Genomic DNA, 21,702 nt, shown 5'->3' on the forward strand with positions numbered 1-21,702 from the left:
AAACTCTTTTTCTTGTTATCCGACTATTTAAATTCGTAGTATATATATATAGTATCTTTATTGTTATTTTATATAAATCATCAAATTATCAGAAATATATTAGATGTTTAAATTTGCCTGAGAAATCTTTAACGTTATTATTAATAAAATTTATTATTACGACAAATGTCCGGATGGTCGTCCGGCAAAAATGTCATTCTTGATATCTATCTAATTAAAAAAATTGTCATATTTATAAATAATTTGAATTGTGTAACATTGAAAAGTGTGATATTCTTGCGCCCGATCTATTTCGTATTTATCATATCATAATTAAGAAAATCTTTAAACTGATACATTTCCGGTTAATTAAAATTTTAACTGGATTTTTTTTTATTCTAATAAATTAATACTAACAAAAAAAAGTATATTAATTGCGCTCTCTTAGTTACCACAACAACTAACCATTTCTATTAGATAGACAATAATAATTTTTTTTTTATTTTCGGATTTTACCGTAAAAACTGAAACTACCTTTTAATCTTTTTTATTAATTTTTTTTATCCCTTCGGTTAACTTTAACCAAAATTTTTACTTATTCTTTTTTTATTATATTTTTATTGGATCGGAATTTATCAAAGTTTTTGGTTAACCCAAAAGAATATTAATTATATAGATACATAACAATATTTACCTGCATATTAATTTATTTAAAAATTTATATTTTATTACTCTCATAATCTAATTATTAATCAAAGTGAGCTTCTAATTGTGACTAAAAATTTAATATTATATAGTAATACTACTACTCCCGGGGACAACTGCTAGTATGAAAATAAAATAAATATATGCATATTTTTAAATAATGTCGGGGCGGAAAGCTATTACAATTCTTAAACGCTAACTGAAGTTATCATAATTCTGGCACGTATAGATAATAGTAAATCTTTTTGTATACATTTCGGGACTAGACTAGTATGTTTCCATTCCCATTTTTCACAAAATAATTTATTTTGCTACAGAATTATAATAAAATTTCAAAAACAGTTTAAGCTTATTTACACTCATTCCTTACTAGATTGTGGTGGTGGCGGTCTGGCGGAGTGTATTTTAATTTTCAATTAAATATTTGAATACCATCTAATTTATACCTAATTTTGACCTGATATTTCTTTCTTTTTCATCAGATATACTATTGTGCAAGCGAAGATAATTAATTAATTATTATTTTCATTCTATTATTAAATATAAGATCTGAATTATCATAGATTTGGCTGATATTATAAGTAAATATTGAGAAAATAGTTTCATGCACGATAAATTATAAATAAATGCAAGTACATTTTTGTTTCATCAGATGGAAACTGAATTACTTTTGTGAAAAAGGAAGTACAATACTGTAAATTTAAATTTTGAAGATAAAAAGTTGTCTAAAAAACCGAAAGCTTGAATAAATCAATAAATCATTTCATTTTACTTCCGTACACAAATTCAGAATATTATTTCGTGGATCTATCTCAAAATTCTTTATAGATACGCGTTTAAAAATTAGTATATATAACTCAAACATATATGGTTGCGATAAATTCAGTATAATTCGGCATTTACTCTTTAATTTTAACTGATGTCATATAAATAATTTGACGCAATAGATAAATTAATGACAATCTTCTTCAGTGACACTCTTCTTCTTTACAACTTCTCATTTATTCCTGAAAATAAAAAATGTAAAAATTAAATAATGATCTTTATAAAATTTTTCAAAATTTACGTGACTTAATCAAATAATGTAAGAAATTATAAAAATCTCTACATTTTTGTTTGTTAGTTGGTATGAAGTCATGATGATTTCAATTTTAAGGAGTTATCCTTATAAATATGCTTATAAAGTGTAACTGATAATTCAATTAAATATTTGAAAGATGAAAATATCATAAAAGCAAATATCTATGAAGAAATTTATAAGTGAATGTTCATCTATAAAAAGTTTTCGTTTAGACTAGCTGTAACCTGTTGCGTTGCAGAAGGATTAATTTACGAATTTCAGAAAAAATTTCAGTCTAAGAAATGGAAAAAAAGTACTTTAAAAAAAAAAAGTTCGGTCTATAAGAAGCATATTTTTTTCAATTTCCGAGTTTATAAGAATTGAGATATATATATTAAAAGTAACCGGATAGCTTTAACGATGCAATCTGCTGCGTCCAATTGCATCGTTCTGAATAGCCAAAAGTGAAATATGATGACTAATAAGTAATAAGACAAATTAAACCTTTTCGTTAATTAAAAATATCAACAACGGAACAATGAAAATCTCAGATTGGCTATCAAAATGTACACATGACTCCGACAACCAATCGAATTATTTAAAAGCAAATTTACAACACATAAGCTATATTATTTAATGACACTTGTCTACATAAAATTATCACATAATTTACAGGATTTTATGAAAACAAGAAAAAAAATAAAAAAAAGGGGAACCGAAAAAAATCAGATCGGTTCGAAAGAAAAAAAAAAAAAAATTTCCGATTATTAACCGGAATTGGATTAGAAATACGTGCCTTACAGCTGTTCGGGACAAAGTAAAATTTTGAACCCGACATCCGGTCTGGCATGTCGGATGTCGGATTGTCACGTAATATACGATAATAGTTAAAATAGTTAAACGATATAATTCATTGATTCATAATTTCATATCATATTTATATTTATTTTTCCAAATATAAATATAAATATATATATATATATATGTCTCAGACTAAATCTTTAACTTATAGTCCTAATATTTGCTCGATATGTTTAGTTTGTATAACTTGCTTGTGCAAGAAGTGGAAATAATTGTATTTGTGCACCCCAAGACTATTATAAAAAATCAAGAGGATCTCTTCGCAAACCAATTACAAAAATAATGGATATATAAAATATAAGAAAGCAATAGATTATGCCTTTCTTACATGGTTTAAAGCTAATGTACCTATTATTACCTATTATACTTAAAGTTCCTGAGAGTTTAGATTTTGTTAACATATGCAAAAGCTGCATCAACAAATATGAAATCAAAACAACAAAAACAAATATAAATATTTAATATCTTTGAAACCGCGAAGGTTAGTCCGATAGTTATATCAGAAGATAAAATCAATGTAGATTAGATGATCAAGAAATGAATAATCTTATTCCAAAACTCATATCTAAGGACGAAAATCCAAAGAAAGGTTAGTTGTTCAAAGTAAAATCTTGATTCACGTGACAATCCGACATCCGAGTGATCCGACATACTAGACCGGATGTCGGGTTCAAAATTTTACTTTTGTCCCGAATAATACGAAAACAGCTATAACTCCACCCCTGCCTGAGAACGAGGGCTCTTCAGTCAAAGACCAAAGGTTTAGATGGACAATCAGCAGGAAACTGTATAAGTGAATTATATAGGATCCTCAGAGGCCATACGCTGACAAACGTTACGGTTACTTAGTTTATATAGATAGATAATAGAATGTCTTGAATATAAAGCCACATGATCAATTTTAGTTACATAATTGATCAGCGACTAAACCATAACGAGCCTATAATGAACGCTGGAAGATCTGATTTTAATTGAATGGATTACGTAGTGAATTTGTTATATTTTAAAGTTACCGTATTTATATCAATTGATAATTTAGTTAATTAATAAGTTTGTTAAAATAGAAATAATGAATAATCCATACTAATATTAAATATTAAACCATACATTCCGTACTGTGCGCCATACACTCTTGATTTTGGTTATAAATAAAATTATTATTAATTGACCTAATGGTCAGATAAATAACAACTACATTAAATTGTACTTTAATTTGGAGTGCCTCAACTTTATGTGTAATAATACTTTTTTATGTGTAATAATCCATCACTTCCTAATTAATTCAACTTTTGGGTCGGTTTGTTTACACTCATGCTTATGCTTATCATTATACTTGTTGTGATGCTTATTGATAAATTCTTTAACAGTACATAATCGTTCACAATATATATACTGTATATATATACTATGTAATAGCTAGTAATCTATTAGCAATGGCGATATTATAGTAAACTATAGTTCGCCTTTTGACATCAAAACGAATTCACCTTGGACTGATTCTAATTAACCTTTTTTGTTTTAGATTAGTTTTCCTAACTCATTGATTTGGTTTAATTTCATATCGATGGTGATAATCAGAATCTGTATTTTATAAATAATCATTTTTAACGTTTAATGATTATATAAAAAAATAAAATTTTCTTTGAAGATTGTTTTTGATTGCCTTTAACGATTAACCAAAAATGTGAATGTACAACGTGTTGATTCAACGATTTAGTCGATTCATCCTAATTTGCACGTAAATCAATTTTGCACTTTATTTTATTTTATTTTATTTTTTTTTGCTTTTTCGATTTCATAAAAATTAATAATAAAAAAAAACCTTATTTTTACTCCAGTTAAATTTTTTTTTTTATTATTTTCAAACTAAAAAGTATGAATTTAATTTAAGTTACATTCTATAAAATTGGTATGAATGAAGAGTTTATTTGTTAAAATGGATAACCATTCTTTCTTAAAAAAATTCAATCAGTATAATAAAAAGCAATTGTCGATTTTTCATTTTCTTTTTTATTTCAAAAAAAAAAAAAAATTATCAATTATTTGAATTATTTGAAAATTTTTTCTTTTTCCTTGCTTGTGACTGAAATTAAAATTTTATTTTATTTTATTTTCTTTTATATCCCCGATTTTTTAACGAATTAATTTATTTAATATGGAACAAGAAGTAAATATAAGAAATGAGGATGATACCGTATCCAATAATGATGAAGAAGAGTCATTAATAGATTCTTCTTTACAAGTTCCACGTTCCGGTGTAGAAAAAAATTTATTTGCAAATAAAGTAAGAGATATGATGAACAATGGATATTCCTTTGGTAATGATAAAATAGAAATAGTAGATGAGTCGATTGACACAATTCATAATAATAATGTACGTAATTCTGATATCGATGAACATAATGATACCTCTAATTCCGAAGATGATGATACCAGCAACTCTCAGGTCAAGAATTATGATTATCATGAAGATATCATTCCATCTACATCAGGTCACAATCGTATTGATAAGGAAAAGGAATTTGAATCTAATTATAGAGAACAAAAGGATGAATTTACTCGTCGTCCAAAAAATAAAGATAGTGATGATGATTCAGCAAATGAAGAGATCAAGATGCCAATTTCAAAATCTCGCTACGCTGTGAGAAATCGACGAGAGACGTCAGATGATGCCAATGGCAATGACGATAACGATTATGATGACAATATTAGCGACTCTCAGGTCAAGAATTATGATTATCGTGAAGATGTCATTCCATCTACATCAGGACACAATCGTATTGATAAGAAAAAGAAATTTGAATCTAATTATAGAGAACAAAAGAATGAATTTACTCGTCGTCCAAATTATCAAGATAGTCGTGATGATTCAAATCCTCGTTATGTTGTGAAAAATAGAAAGAAATTTGAAATGTCAGATGATGTCAATGACAATGTCGATAACGATTATGATGACAATATCGGCGATAATCGGGTCAAGGGCGATGATTATTATGAAGATGTCATTCCATCTTCATCAGGACATAATCGTATTGATAAGAAAAAGGAATTTGAATCTAATTATAGAAAACAAAAGGATGAATTTACTCGCCGTCAAAAAAATCAAGACGGTAGTGATGATTCAACAGATGAAAAGATTAAGAAGCAAATTTCAAAATCTCGTTACGCTGTGGAAAACCGAGAGATGTCAGATGATGAAAATGAAAACGATAATGATGATGAAGAGCCTGAGTTTTATGGAGAACAAATGGATGAAACCACTCGATATCCAAAACATAAAAATGGCCAAAATTTATCTATACATGCCGGTAATCAAAAGAAATTAGACAATACAAGTGACTCCTCTCAAGATGAAAATGATAATTATGAAGAACAAATAGATGAAACTACTCGATATCCAAAAAATAAAAACAATCAAAGTCTATCTATACATGGCGGTAACCAAAAAAAATTAGATAACACGAGTGACTCCCAGGACGAGAATGATGATTATGAAGAACAAGCGGATGAAACTAATAGTTATCCATATAATAAAAATGGCCAAAAACTATCTACGCATGACAGTAACCGAAAGAAATTAGACAACATAAGCGATTCATCACAGGATGAGAATGATGATTATGAAGAACAAATGGATGAAACTACTGAATATCCAAATAATAAAAATAGTCAAAATTTGCCTATACACGGAGGTAACCGAAGAAAATTAGGCAATATAAGTGACTCCTCGCAGGATGAGAATGATGATTATGAAGAACAAATGGATGAAACTACTGAATATCCAAAAGATAAAAACAATCAAAATCTGTCTATGCATAGACACGGAGGTAACCGAAGAAAATTAGGCAATATAAGTGACTCCTCGCAGGATGAGAATGATGATTATGAAGAACAAATAGATGAAACTACTAGATATCCAAAAGATAAAAACAATCAAAATCTGTCTATGCATAGAGGTATCCAAAAGAAATTAGATAACACGAGCGACCCCTCCCAGGGCGAGAATGATGATTATGAAGAACAAGTGGATGAAACTAATAAATATCCGTATAATAAAAATGGTCAAAATCTATCTACGCATGACAGTAACCGAAAGAAATTAGATAACATGAACGATTCCTCACAGGATGAGAATGATGATTATGAAGGTGATTATGAAGAACAAACGGATGAAACTACTGAATATCCAAATAATAAAAATAGCCAAAATTTGCCTATACATGGAGGTGACCGAAGAAAATTAGGCAATATAATCAATATAAGTGACTCGCAGGATGAGAATGATGATTATGAAGAACAAATAGATGAAACTGCTAGATATCCAAAAGATAAAAACAATCAAACTCTGTCTATGCATGGAGGTAACCAAAAGAAGTTAGATAACATGAGTTACTCCTCCAAAGATGAGAATGATGAATATAAAGATAGTGACTTTTTACCTTCAGGTCATGTTAATAAAAATAATCAAAATCTATTTATTCAAGGCGATAATCGAAGGAAATTAGATGATAACAATGTTAACGATTCCCAAAATAGTCAAAATTTAACTAGAGATAATGAAGATAATTATAGCGGCAATAGTCAAGAAAAAAATCGGAAACCAAATAATAGTAGTTCCATATGGCCTAACTTGACTACCATGCCTGGCATTATTAATAGATTGATGCCTGGTAGTAGCAAAGACGAGGATGAGATCAAAGTTATTTTCCATGTTCATTTTCCGGAAGGTATTGATAAAGTTGGAAACCCCGTAGTTCTTGGCAATGTAAAAGAATTAGGATCTTGGAAAAGTCCTATTATAAAGCTTAGTCCGCAAAAAAATCGAACATATTGGCGATCCAGTCCAGTTATTATATCATCATCTTCTGTAAGAGGCGAAATTCAATATAAATATGCTATTCATGTACCCGCCAAAACTTTATACGGTCTTGGAAGATTTGGGAGAGAAGAAATTATATTTGAAGGAAATGGTGATAGAGATAATCGCATGTTGAATATTGAGAGAAATAATCAATTTGATATTTTCATAAACAATAATCAATTACCTCGTTTATATCCTAATACTATACGTGATTTTGCTTTTGTGGATTACATTTATAATTCTATAAATGCTGACAACCTTAAAGCTAAAGTTATGGAATACCAACACTTATTAATTCTTCACAATGATTATACAATCCGTGCGTCAAATCTCGATTTCATTGCCGATCGCATTGATGTAAAAAACAAAGACAAACGACTTTTCTTATGTTTTCTCTTAGGACATTATAATACTTCAAGAAGACGAGGTTCATTTTATGAATTACAGAATAAATTTCAATCTGGTTTGTTGCTTGATGCACTTGAAGGCTATAAACAAGATACTTTACCTTCAAACACTAAAAACCAGATGTCTAGTGCCATCATAACTTTAGTTCAGCATAATGCTTTTCAGATGCAATTTAATTGGCTCATTATTTTTACAATTGCATCTGAAGTTGACCCTAATTTTTCTTTCATTGACCATTTAAAATCTTTAAAATATTCTAATGACAAATTAGTAAAATTCATTCAAGGAATTGAAATTATCAAATCTTATATTGATGGCACTGAACCTGAATTCTATATTAAGATTGCGAAGGTAAATTTTAATATAATTATTGTGTCAATTTTACTTACAATAAATCTTTTTTTTTAAAAAAAAATATTTCTTTTATAGTGGTTAATTCAATTATGTCATAATATGGATCACCTTTTTGTACTTTGGAATGATATTCTCTCACATAGCAGCGAACTTGACAAAAGTATTTTTAAGCACTTTATTGAACAAATTCGAGAAAGTAGCTCTCATGATGATGCTGCTGCTTTAGAAAATCATTTTAAAAGACTCCCAAGAGATTATCGACAAGATGTATCTGAAGTTTTCCGGTCTCGTACATTATTTTTACTTGAAGTTTCGAACAGAGATTGGACAAAGGAAAATATCACTGCTATTAAAAACCTTCTTCATGAGGATAACCTAAACTGGGGCAGAGAGGAAGTTATTCGATTATTAGATTTAACATCTCGATCAAATACCTTGGAATTATTAAATATATTTCCTGAAATTTTAGATAATTGGTTTCGTAATAATTTTTCCGACACTAAAGAGAACAAGATACCGACAACCTGTGTGGCTTGGTTTAAAAATCTTTTAATCAAACTTGACACGGGTACGAGCACAAAAAATAGAAAAGAAAATAACATTGTGTTTTCGGTATTTTTACATTTAGAACACATATACCCTTTGCTTGGTCATCGAAAAAATGTTTGGCAAAGCTTGACAACCAGTGCTATCGAAAGAGTTAGAGTATGTTCGGAATCTCAAATATTTGGCGCTACAAAATTTATAGTACAGATAAAAGAACAAGATATTAGAACGTTATTTTTAGATATGATAAAAGAAATGCTGAATAAGGCCGTACGACAAATTGATGATCAACTAATAAATAAAATTTATACAATATGCAATTGCAAAGGAAAGAATTTGGAAGTCCCAAACAAGTAAGTTCTTTAAAAAATTTGATCTTTTTGTTAAATACAATTACTTATATATAATATATATTTATTTATTTTTTTATCAATTTATAATTATCAGGGTGAGCGAAGAAATTTTGTATCATATCATTACTAGGTTACAAAACCAATCATCCGCATCTGATCCTTCGGAATATCATTTAAATATTCTAAGAGCAAGTCAATTTTGGAGTATTATATTACGTTCTACTGGAAATGTTACGAAACTTCATTCAAATCCATTTGTTCAGCGTGTTAAAATGTCAATCAATAAACTTGGTGAATTACTACGTGAAAAGACAATTGATATGCAATTGTTACAACAACTCTTAGACTTTTCTGATGAAAGATTATTTCAACATTTTGATGCAGCTGTTTCTGAAAAGAAAGCCATAGTTGATGTGATTGTATCTCAAGATGAAATTGAAGAAATTAGAAAACTTTGTGGCAACTTTCAACTTCAGCTTGATATACTTTTCAAGTTTTATAACGAATTTTGTCCAATTTCTCAAGTAACAGATGTGGATGATTACATTCAAGACGTAAAGAAACATATGGCAAGCTCAAATAAAGTGATGTTGAGAGAAGTGTTATCGCAAGATTATTGGGCGTTCCATGAAAAAACTTTGTTCATTTCAAGACGTTGCTACAAATATATTCAATCTCGATTTTTTCGAAATATCTTTGAACGTTATGTCCAGGAAGATACTGCTGCAACAAAAGTAGAGTACATAGCGCAAAGATTAATGCCAGAAGTTTTTAAAAAATATGATACATACTGTGAACAATTTAAAGAATGGGAAAAGCTCAAATGTTCAGATGCATCTTTATTCTGGAACAATGTTACAGATGTAAATGCGGAGCTTGATTTAATGGAGGTTTATAAAGAACATAAAAATCAAAAATTAATACAAACCCTTGACCATCTTTCAAAAATTTCTCTCTGGACTAAACGACTTGTGGAATTAGAGAAAGTTGTAAACCTTTTTAAAATACTACGTAGTGAGAATGATTGGCTAAATAAATCACTTGAATTTTTAAAAGACAATTCTAAGAAACTTAGCCAAGTTAATAGTTTTTTTAATTGTCTTAATAATAATATTTCCAATGCTAATCAAGAATGTTGGAAGTTGATAAAAGAGCTATCAAATGCTGATGGTTTTATAAGTTTTTTAGAAGAAATTGTCGAACACGATATTAAAAATTTGATAAATGGTGTGGATGACCATTCAGATGAAAGATTGGTTCAAGAAGATACAGTTTCATCACTTATTCAAGTCAAGCAAATTTTATTGCCATTTATGAATAAGAATAAAAGAGATGATATTGCTAGTTTTTTAGCTTCACTATCAAATATTATAAAAAAGAATCCTACTTTAGGGGAGAAGATTGCATTATGTAACAGTTGTCATATGGCGTTACGAAATATATATAAGAACATTTCAGATCGTGGCGAAGTAACTAAGGAAAAAATCAAAAATGCCGTACTTAATGGGAGTTATACTTTTGGACGTGATGAAAAAGAAGACAAGTGTTTAGTTTTGTTAAAATATACTTCTAGAACTTCTAAATCAGAGATGTTAATGACATATAATATGAATGAAATCTTGGATTTACGTGGACGAGCCCTTTTAATTGCAAAACCTAAGATAAGCGTAAACGATAAAGATGAGGAAATTTCAAAAAATATTTTGAATGAATTTACTGTCCAAGTCGATATTGCGCAAGAAATAATCAAAGTAGTATCCGTATTAATGCAATTGGGACATTTTGATTACAGAAAGTTTGAATATGAATTAATGGGAACAGATAGAATGAAAGATTATTTAAAATTTTTAAAGAATGAGCTCAAAAACTGGTAAGTAATTATTTATACTCCCTTCATTCATTTTTCACAAGAAAGATTTTAACGAACTACGTTTCTACCAATTCTAGGCAAAATATAATAGATCGCGCACAAGAACAGTGTTATTATTTAACATTCTTCCCTGCTCGTCATATTTTGGCATTCCATGATTATTTCACATCAGAAAAATTAGATGAAGAAAATGAAGAAGAATGTAAAACATTGGTTAGATTTGTGAACAACAAAGCTAAATTACCATCTCGTAAAGATATCCAAGGAATTTCACGTGGATCTAAAGATTATCGTAAGATTCTATGCGAGATTGGAAATGAATTAGAAAAAATTTTTAAAAAAATTCCAAAACAATCACGCGGTGGACTTAAAGCTGTTGGAGCTACCGGACAACGCGCAACGTTGGATATAGTTAAAAAGGGTAAATTATTTATTGCAGCTTGCGTTGACAAAACAAGAGTTCCAAACATTATTATGTCATTATATGTCAATAATGGAAATTATCCAGAACCGTGGCAACTCTTAATATGTACTACTTCAACTACGATGGAGGAATTAACTATCTTCATAAAAAGAAGTTTCTTTGCATCAAAAAATGGATATGAAAATCACTTATTTTGTATTGCAAATTTAGAATTATTAGACTTTGAATTACAATATGATTTAGTTAATCAAATTAGATCAATGCGAGATCAAAAAGATTTTCTTCTAGCGCTTATTTGTTACAGAGAAAATGGAATTCATCATCACATTTTAGATCAATTTTCTTCAGATGTCGTGACTGATGGATTAAACAATGAAGCTATGAGGGAAATTTATAGGGAATTGTGTCAGAATGTTATTCGTGTTACTTCCGACTTATCGGGACAAGGCAAAACTGAATGGATTAAAGAGGATAGTTTCAATAAAAAGAGATTCCCACGTAGCTTTTTAATAAGCGATGATATGGAATTTGGCAGACTTGTACGTCAATTTAAAGAATATAAACTCCGAACTGCAGAAAGTTTACATATCAATATAGTATCATCTAACTACCCCGGAGACGTCAATATGTTTTTATTTGAATTATTAACTTTGGGTATAGTCTCTACTAATGTGGATATAGCTTGCCTACCTCTTTCAGAAACGCCCACGTATATATTTATTGAAATAGCTTCAACTACTGAACAGTATTTACTTAATTCTCTTCCTATGACAGGATATTTATTGTCCAAACATTTAACTTGGGATATTAAAAGTTTGAAGGCCTCTCAAGATATTACAAGTCAAATTCAGATTACTTGTAATTATTTGAATTTATTAGATCTTAATAAGATAGATACAAAAGAAATCCTTTTCCGGACGGATGATGCAATTAAACCGTTACCAGTGGAACGTTGTCAAAATCTTATTGAGAAATATTTCTTTAACGAAAACAACAAAGACATTTCCTCATTTAGATTTGTTGAAATATTTGTTAATGTTCTAGCAGATCAATTAGTTCGATTTTCATCAAGTTTATTCTTTACAGTAGATAATCTGAGATTAATGGTAAAAGAAACTACTAATATTAGAAAACTTATATTAAAAACATTAATGGATGGTTCAAAAGATTTTGCAACTAGATCTATCAAAACAAGAGAGGCACAGTTGGAATCTACAAATGCTGAAGATGAAAACGCTCGTCTTGGTACAATTGTTCAATGGGACGACTCAAATCATCTTTTAGTATTTTTCAATTCTCAAACTCCCGATACAATATCTGCCTTATATCGTGACAGAACTAAAGTTCACGAAAATGTTAAGACTTTATTAAAAAGTCAAGTAATTGGAGATATAACAAAATGGGAGTTAGATGATTATAATTCGATGTCTACAGATGCTCTATTTATGAAATTGGAATATTTAGCGCGAAAATCGACGGAAAAATTAAATATTCCTGAATACGCTTTATCTGGTGATAACCTAATAAAGATGGCCTTAATTCTTTTAAGAGCACGTGCGAATATCCCAGTTATAGTTTGTGGTGAAGCAGGCTGTGGCAAGGTGATTATATTTCGTTGTTATTTATTTTCGTTATCACTTTTTTTTAAATATTTTACTTCAATATTATATCTCTTATAGACAAGTTTAATTGCCTACTTGGCTTTGATGGTTGAAGTTCAATTCCAGTCTCTTAACCTTCATGCCGGAATTGATGAAAAAACTATTATGATGTTTATGAACGATTCTTTAGAGAAAGCAGAAAAAGGCGAGATTTGGCTATTCTTTGATGAGATCAATACTTGCAATTATATAGGTTTACTAGCTGATTTAATATCTCATCGAGTGCTTAATGGAAAACTAATACACCCAAATATTCGTTTGTTCTCCGCCTGTAATCCATACCGCCTTCGTATAAAATCCCAAAGTGAGGCTGGTTTAACAAATAGGGTTAAAAAATTTGAAGAACGAAGCAACCTTGTTTATCAAGTCAAACCACTTCCTGATCAAATTTTAGATTATGTTTGGGACTATGGTATTTTAAAATCAAAAGATGAACGTAGATATATTCAAATTATGGTAGAAAAAGAACTGAAAAATTTAGCACATCCCGTATTTGCGGAACTTTTATTTGCTTCTCAAAATTTTATTCGAAAAGTTGAAGAACCATATAGTGTGAGTCTACGTGATGTCAAGCGAGCTATAAGATTGGTGATATTTTTTTATAAATCTCTTCATAATCGTCCTGCTTACAGATATGGACATGTATATCCACCGCCTGGAAATCCAACCATATTGACTAGGTCTTATGTTCTAGCACTTAGTCTTTGTTATCATTCTCGGTTATATGAACAAGATTTACGTAGACAATATCGCTTTGAAATGGGACAAATATTACGCAATCATAATGCATTTGTAGGAGAAAATATGTTTTCTAAAATTATTCGTGAAGAACAAGAAGATTATATTAAGAGGATGCAATGTCCACCTAATACAGCATATAACGAAGCTTTATTAGAAAATGTTTTAGTTATGATCGTATGCATTTTGACAAAAATCCCTCTGTTCCTTATAGGAGCACCAGGCTCTTCAAAATCTTTAGCAATTCGTCTTATAAGCTCAAATTTACGTGGAGCCGATTCATATGATGAATATTTCAGAAATTTACCACAGATTTATTTAATTCCACATCAAGGTTCTTCGTCTTCAACTTCTGATGGTATTATCAAAGTTTTTGATAAGGCGAATAGGTTTCAGGAAACAACTTCCACTCAATTTCCTGTTATTAGTGTTGTTTTACTTGATGAAGGTAGTTTCATTTATATTTATTAAACTATCATGTTTTTATTTATTATTTATAATATTTTCTGTCTGTCATAATTTTTCTTTTTTTTGTGTCATCTTATACTAGTTGGCTTGGCTGAAACAAGTCCTTGCAATCCATTAAAAGTACTTCATTCTTTGCTTGAGCCAAGTTATCCAGCTACAGTGCCAACTGTTTCAGTGATAGGAATATCTAATTGGCGCTTAGATAACAGTAAAAGTAGTCGTGCACTACTTGTTCAGAGGTACATCTAAATAACAATCATTGTATAATTTACAATTTTACGTACACTTATAATAATTTTCTTACGTTTTTTGCAGACCACAATTTGATTTAGATGATTTAGTTGATACAGCTGAGCGTTTATTAAATAAAAGAGTCATGGTTTTTCAAAGAGGGGCTTTAAAACCTTTAGCTGAAGCATATTCCAATTATGAAAAATATGGACAATCTTTGCCTAATTTCCACGGTCTTCGTGATTATTATGCGCTGGTTAAGCGACTTTCATTATATGAAATGACTCCAAAGAATATTCAAATGGCACTAGCCCGTAATTTTGGGGGGACAGAAAACCACGTTAAATTATGTAAAAAGTATTTTGGAAATGTTCTAAAGATGTTTAATAATCATAAGTCATGGTTATATAAACAAATACCAATTGAACAATTAATCGCTTCAAATTTAGATGATTCTGATGCACGTCACTTAATGGTTATCGGTAAAAGTGATTCAATTGTGAATTTGTTGACTTATCAGTTAAGAATGAGAGACTTGGATCCTGTTGTTATTTTAGGATCTCAATTTCCCGATGATCGTGATGATTATTATTATAGCGTTTTGAGGAGAATTATGGTAATAATCTATAAGAAATATTCTTTCTTTATCCATATATATATAAAAACATAATTTTATAATTTTAGATGTGCGTTGAAGCAGGCAGACCATTGATTCTAACAGATTTGGAAATGATTTATGGTAATTCTTTTATTTGTTATCTTAAGTATAATAATTATATTAAATAATTTTTTATAATTTAATAGGGAGTCTTTATGATTTATGGAATCAAAATTATATCGTTGTGGGAAGTAAAGAAAATGTCAAATACTTTACGAGGGTTGCACTTGGAGCATATGCAAATCCTATGCTGTAAGTAAACCTATTAAATTTATTGTATATATATTTTTTATTTTATTTTGAAGTATTTTAAATAATAATGAATTTTAGTTACGTTTCGCCGAATTTTAAATGTATTCTTGTCATGGATGAGAAAAATGTGGCTTCAGCTGATCCTCCACTTCTTAATCGGTTTGAAAAGCAAAAAATGTCAATTAATGACACTCTTAATAATAAACAAAAGTTACTTGTTGAAAATTTAGGTGATTGGACAAGAAAAATGTCGACTCTGATTGGAGTTACTCAATTACGTAATAAATTCACCCAGAAAAATCTATTCATTGGATTTGATAAAGATGAAACCTTACAAAGTCTAATTATTGACATCACAAAGAATAATCCAGAAGCAGATAATGATGAAATTTTAGAAAAATGCAAGGAATGTTTAATCGCAACAGCATCTTCTGACGGAGTTGTAAGAGCCGAACAATCAGCTTTAGAAAAAGATGAAGTTGATCGATGGAAACAGGTTTATTTCCGCAAACAGCATCACAATAGTCTTTATGATTATTTTTCTAATCAAGAAGATGCGTTATCAGATCCTAATGGACATTTAGTGATTATAAATACATTTTCTAATATCAATACGGATGTTAAGTCTTGTTTACAAGAACTTGCAAGTTGTCAAGTAGATAAATTGTCGATTTTCAAAACTGAAGCTCAACTTTCAAATCGGGTAAGTTAAAGCAACGATTTAATAAGTTAATACATGCTTTCTTAGGTAACTTATTATAACTCCATACTTATAGGTAAAACATTTCTGGTCAGAATCAACCGATCAAATGTTAATTATCCAATGTGATTTAACTACCGTTAATACTGGATGTATTAAACTAGCCAAATTCATTATTGAACAATTTCGAAATGAATATATATCAAAGAGAGATCAAATGGAGCGGGATATGCCTACGAAGCATGCATGTATCATTCTTCATATTCATCGAGATCAGGAATCCACTTTTACATCTTTTAATTTCATGTGCGGTTGGAAACAAATGACTATTGAAACATTATCAGGAAGTGGCGTTCCTACATCAGGTCTCCTAGATGGATCTTTAACTCGTATTGTTAATTCTACTTATCCATTCGAGAAAATTTTACAACAAGAACTCTTATGGTGTTTATCATGTATGAAATATCCATCGAACGACAAGTCAATCAATCATATAAAGTAAGTGACGTATAAATAGTAATTATACTATATTTTAACATATATGTGTTGTTATGTTGTTATGTTGTTATTTAAATATTTTTTGAATAACCTTTTTTTAGGATATTGAACGAAAAAATTCTAAAGTATCCAAGTTTTATTAAATGTTTGAAAAAAAGAACTTTTGAATGGATTGAGGAAAAATCTACAAGTAACTGGCAATATAAAATCGCATCAAATAAACAAGATTTGTACCCATATCCTTCATTTTCTGCAGCACTACAGGCTCACGTTAGAATACTGCTTAGGAAACCGATAACTCAAATTTTATGTGCCTTAGAAAGATTATCGGCAATAAAAACATTTTTCTATGTTTCGGATCAAACGAAGTCAAAAAAAGGGAACTATGAAAAGTTACTTAAATTTTGGAAACAAATTTATATGGATAACAAAATTATCAAAATTGATGATATACCAAATCCAAAACCTGATGGATATAATATGCTGGCAGGAAGTTTACTCGATCTTGAATTTCCTTTTTCATTTTATTATATGAAACAAATTGATAGTTTTAAAAGACATTATGAAGAAGAAATAACAATATTACAAAAGGATAATGGCAAAATTGATGCCAAAACCAATGAACTTTGCGATTATGTGATTGAGGATCATTTAAAAGATTTCAAAAATAAGCTTTTTATGTCAATTCCGCAATTAAAAAATTCACCTCTTGAATGGGAATGGGCTTCCGAATTATATTTTAATGATTTTGTAACCGTTATTGTGTCAAAAGATGGTGAGACAAAGAATAAAAAAATGTTAACAATAATTTTAAGATTACTCATCGGTACCGATAAAGTGCGTCAACCAATTTTCCTTCACTCATATTGGTGGAGGAATGCTAACGAAGTTTTAGCTCTATTACAATTAGCTCAAATGTCTCCCATAATAATTAAAAATATTGAAATTCAAGGAAATGCTATTATTAGAGGAAGTTTAGAAAAATATCTAGTTAAAGAAGTGACAAAACTAATGTTACAGCGTATTTGTGGAAATTTTGAAGGCGCAGAAAATGCTCATTTGATCGATAAATGGCAGCATGATGTTACAAAAGTATTATATCTCGTTAATAAAATAATTAGAGCAAAGAATTTACCAGATCTTCAGTTGTTACGTATTGTAAACGATCTAGTTGCAGCAAAGACCATTCCTTTAGATAGCATTAAAGAAATTGTTCAACTTGGATTAAGTTTAGACGAGCAAGAAGTTCTCTCCGAGAAATTTATCAACACTGTATTTGATAAGCTAGATAAACTAGAACAAAATGAAAAAAATATAATTCCAAAAAGATCATTTATCATGAGATGCCTTGCATTGATTCCTATCGAATCAGATGTTCTACTAAGTTTTTATAAAAAATTATTCTCGAATGAACCTTTTCCATTAATGGGCGCAATCATTGAAAGGATATTTATTAAAGAAGACGTAGAAAATGAGGACATATTCTTTACGATACTTACAGATTTCGAAGAAGCTGTAAGACAATCTTCTCGGTTAAATCTTATTAATAAATGTTTAGGAGATTTAAATACAAACATGGCTACTTTATGCTGTGATACCATTGAACAAAGCTTCTTCATGAATGAGAAATTGGAAAATTTAGCAGCTTTTTTTGGACCAGCTCTCGAAATTTTATATAAACAAAGAAGGCCATCATTACAAAAAATAACTTCTATTGCGTTGCTTAAAGAATTCGTTCGCCGATTCTGGGATAGCTTTCTTCAGAAGAATAAAAATAGTCCTATTGTATATAACAAAGCGGGAGGATACAATTTTAATAGCAACGAATTAATTAATCAGATTAACAATACTATGACTTTATCTTATCCTTTGATTCATTCTCTTAAAATTTACTTTTTAAGAGATTTACGTCGAAGAGGGTTTTCGATTGATGATATTAGACGATTTTGCGAGGCTCAAAAGAATATTTTGCCGTGGTTTAGAACTCTCGATTGGGGGGATGTCAAAGGAAATAGATTGCCTTTTAATCCATATTGTAATATACCCGAATATAATGAAGCAGAAGACAGTTTTATGACCTTCTATAATTTAGGAAATAAAGCACCTTTCCAAACATTTGTACAAAAAATGAAACAAAATATGACCTCAACAGCAAAATTATCTTTAATGGGACTCTTATTTGTACGTCTTCATGCTTTAAGGGCTTCAAGAGAATGGCGACATTCAGATGTGCATTCAGCTGATTTCTTAACCAAAGAACTTGCTGGAATGAACTTATCGAATTCATTTAAAAGGATTGCAACAAATATCTTGTCGAATAACCAACCTTTACTTCGAATTTACAATTCAAGAATTGATAATACCGAGTTGATTTTAAAATCTGTTATTGCACATATTATCGCTTATCATGCGTCGCTTGAACCGAATTCATCTCCACTTGCAATGTATTTACACAATCTACAAAATTGTCAGAACTCGTTTATATTAACATGTTTTTGTGACCAGCAATCTGCGGATTTTAATTTAATGTTGAACGCCATGAAGGGTTCAAGTTTTTATTCCTGTATTTGCGGTTACAGATACTTCGTTGGAGAATGTGGCAGACCTACGGCTACTGGTAGTTGCCCGAATTGTGGAAAAACGATCGGTGGAATTAAACATCAACCAGTAGCTGGAAACAATAGAACTCAAATTCAACCTCTTGCGATAAATTATAAAGCAGGATACATTGGTGAACTAGTCAATCAAAATATGAATGTTATCGTCAGAAGTCTACGACCTGTAGCATATCGTATTTTGCATTTAATTGTTCATGCTCTTATTGGAGCATCTGAACCTCCAACTGCCCTTGCTTTCCTTCGAAAAAATAATCAAACTGCTACTGATTCTGAAACATATTGTATTAACCATATTCGAAATGATTGGGAAATTCTGAAGAAACTTCTTTATTGCTCAGATGATGTATATATCTTTTTTTATTATTATTATTATTTTCTTTATAATCTTATTTAATAAAATAGCTAACTAAAACAAAATTTTATTATCTTAATCAGAATTTGGCGTTAATATTCCATTCTCTAATTTCCTTAATGATGGAAAGACCTCCCATTCCGAATCAAACGACATATCCTGAACGCATAAACTGGGAGACATCATTTCAAGATAATTATGTTACACCTCTTACTGAGAATATAACGAAAACGGCAACTAATTATCGTATGAAGCTAAGCGAAGCTCTAACCAAAAATAAAAAAAATAACTTAATTGAATGTGAAATTAATCAGACTTTAGTTATGGATAAGCAATATCGAAATGAAACTTTACCAAATTTATGGAGAACAATTGGAACAACCAATTTTGATAGTTTCCACGCTTATTATATGAGTAACTTGACAAGAAACAACGATCATCCATTTCTCTCTGTCTTTTTCAAATATTCAAAGCAGTTAGAATTACTTAAACATCTTTTACCTATTGTAAAATTTGCTCAACTTCTGAATAACAAACTTGGATATCAATTAACCAGACAAACGGCAAAAGATATGAAATTCATACAATTTATAAAAGAGGAATCCAATGATGGTAGAAATAAAGAAATTTTCAATAATTTGAATACCGCTTTTAATGATTTTAAACTTGGTTGGAATACAGTAATACCTTTCGTAAATCGATATCAATGTCATGAACTTCCCAATGAAAAACCAGTCATAGGTTATAATCTTCCAGTTATTTATGGTTTAGTGGAACCGAAAGATGCAGGAATTTTCTTATGCGCTATTTTAGATTATTTAATTGACTTGCAAAACCAGTTCTTACAAGAAGTTATAGTAATTTCACCTGGAACTTGTAAATCTCTCAAGTTTTTAGATGAAATTACATTTGATATCGAACTAGCAATTTCGAAAACAGAACCAGTTATACCCAATGGATATTGCCTTCAATCTCTACGCCTTGATCATGTTCGTTCAGGAAATATTATAAATTTTGTTTGGGATGATGAGATTCTTACATATAGTCAAAGAAATTTAGCAATTGCAAGAGGAGAAGATATTGTGTATGATTTGACAAAAATTGAAGCGGAATTGGCAAACATTTTAGTTTTCGAGAAAGTTTATATAGAAACTCTACCAGATTCACAACTATATCTAGAATGTTACCCGTATCACATGGAATTATTTCAAGGATATATGAGAATTCTTAGTGATATTAAGAATCAAATAACCCAAGAGCCAATCCCGATCGAAAAAATGAATTCATTAGGCTTTTCTGAAAATTCCGGTTTAGAATATGCTTCAAAATCGACTATAGATAACTCATCAGAAATTTTGTCATCATTGGAAATACTTCTATGTTTCGTCAAGCGTACAGCAGTTGGAAATGGCGACAGATCTATTAAAGATTTTGTTTTACAATGGATGAAACTATCATCATTGTATGAACATAGAGAATTCTCTAAAATTTTAGATATTGATTTAAGACTTAAACACTTGGTGTCATTATATGAACTCGTCGAAGAACAAGTTGCCGATATTAAAATTAAATATATTCATGAAAAATATCAGGAAAAACTTTCAACGGATATGGAGGCGGCAATAATGGAATCTTTAGGTTTTGAGCAGCAAACGACAACGAAAAAAGTTATACAAGCAGAAACATTCGCATTAGCTTTAAAACGATTTATGTTACGATTTTTAACTTTAGAGGATCAAAAAGAAACGGATCCATTAAAAATTTATTTACAAGATGGTTCATTAAATTTTTGGCCTTCAACAGTTCCAGAGGAACTTGTTGATAAATTGTTTCCAGAAAATTTATTGGTAGCTAATACATATGATGCTTATACATTCACAATGAAAAAGATTGAGGTAAGAAAATTTATAATATATATTTTTATATATTTAAATAATATTAATCTAAAAAAAATTTTTTATATATTATTAATTACTTAAGCAAACGATGAAAAAACAGAGAATCAATGATCTAACAAATCTAAACCAAACGGAACCTACAGCTAGCAGAAATACATCAAGAAGACCAAGAAATGGCCGACTTAGATTTGATGCGACGTAGAAACT

The 21,702-nt window shown here is 29.7% G+C and overlaps 1 protein-coding gene across 1 annotated transcript; it reads left to right on the forward strand.

The window, feature by feature from the left end:
- Positions 1-4,760: 4,760 nt before the first annotated feature.
- On the forward strand, positions 4,761-21,697 carry OCT59_024441 (uncharacterized protein; the record flags this gene model as incomplete). The annotated part of the gene is made up of 15 exons (XM_066135434.1): positions 4,761-7,736; positions 8,040-8,225; positions 8,304-9,127; positions 9,222-10,997; positions 11,075-13,022; positions 13,101-14,268; positions 14,371-14,527; positions 14,604-15,135; positions 15,204-15,258; positions 15,324-15,429; positions 15,508-16,132; positions 16,206-16,627; positions 16,729-19,588; positions 19,681-21,492; positions 21,578-21,697. The coding sequence occupies 15 exons, from the start codon at positions 4,761-4,763 to the stop codon at positions 21,695-21,697; spliced, it is 15,567 nt and encodes a 5,188-aa protein (XP_065991457.1).
- Between the last annotated feature and the right edge of the window lie 5 nt (positions 21,698-21,702).

Source organism: Rhizophagus irregularis, chromosome 4 (assembly GCF_026210795.1).
Source record: "Rhizophagus irregularis chromosome 4, complete sequence".
Classification (NCBI taxonomy): Eukaryota; Fungi; Glomeromycota; class Glomeromycetes; order Glomerales; family Glomeraceae; genus Rhizophagus; species Rhizophagus irregularis.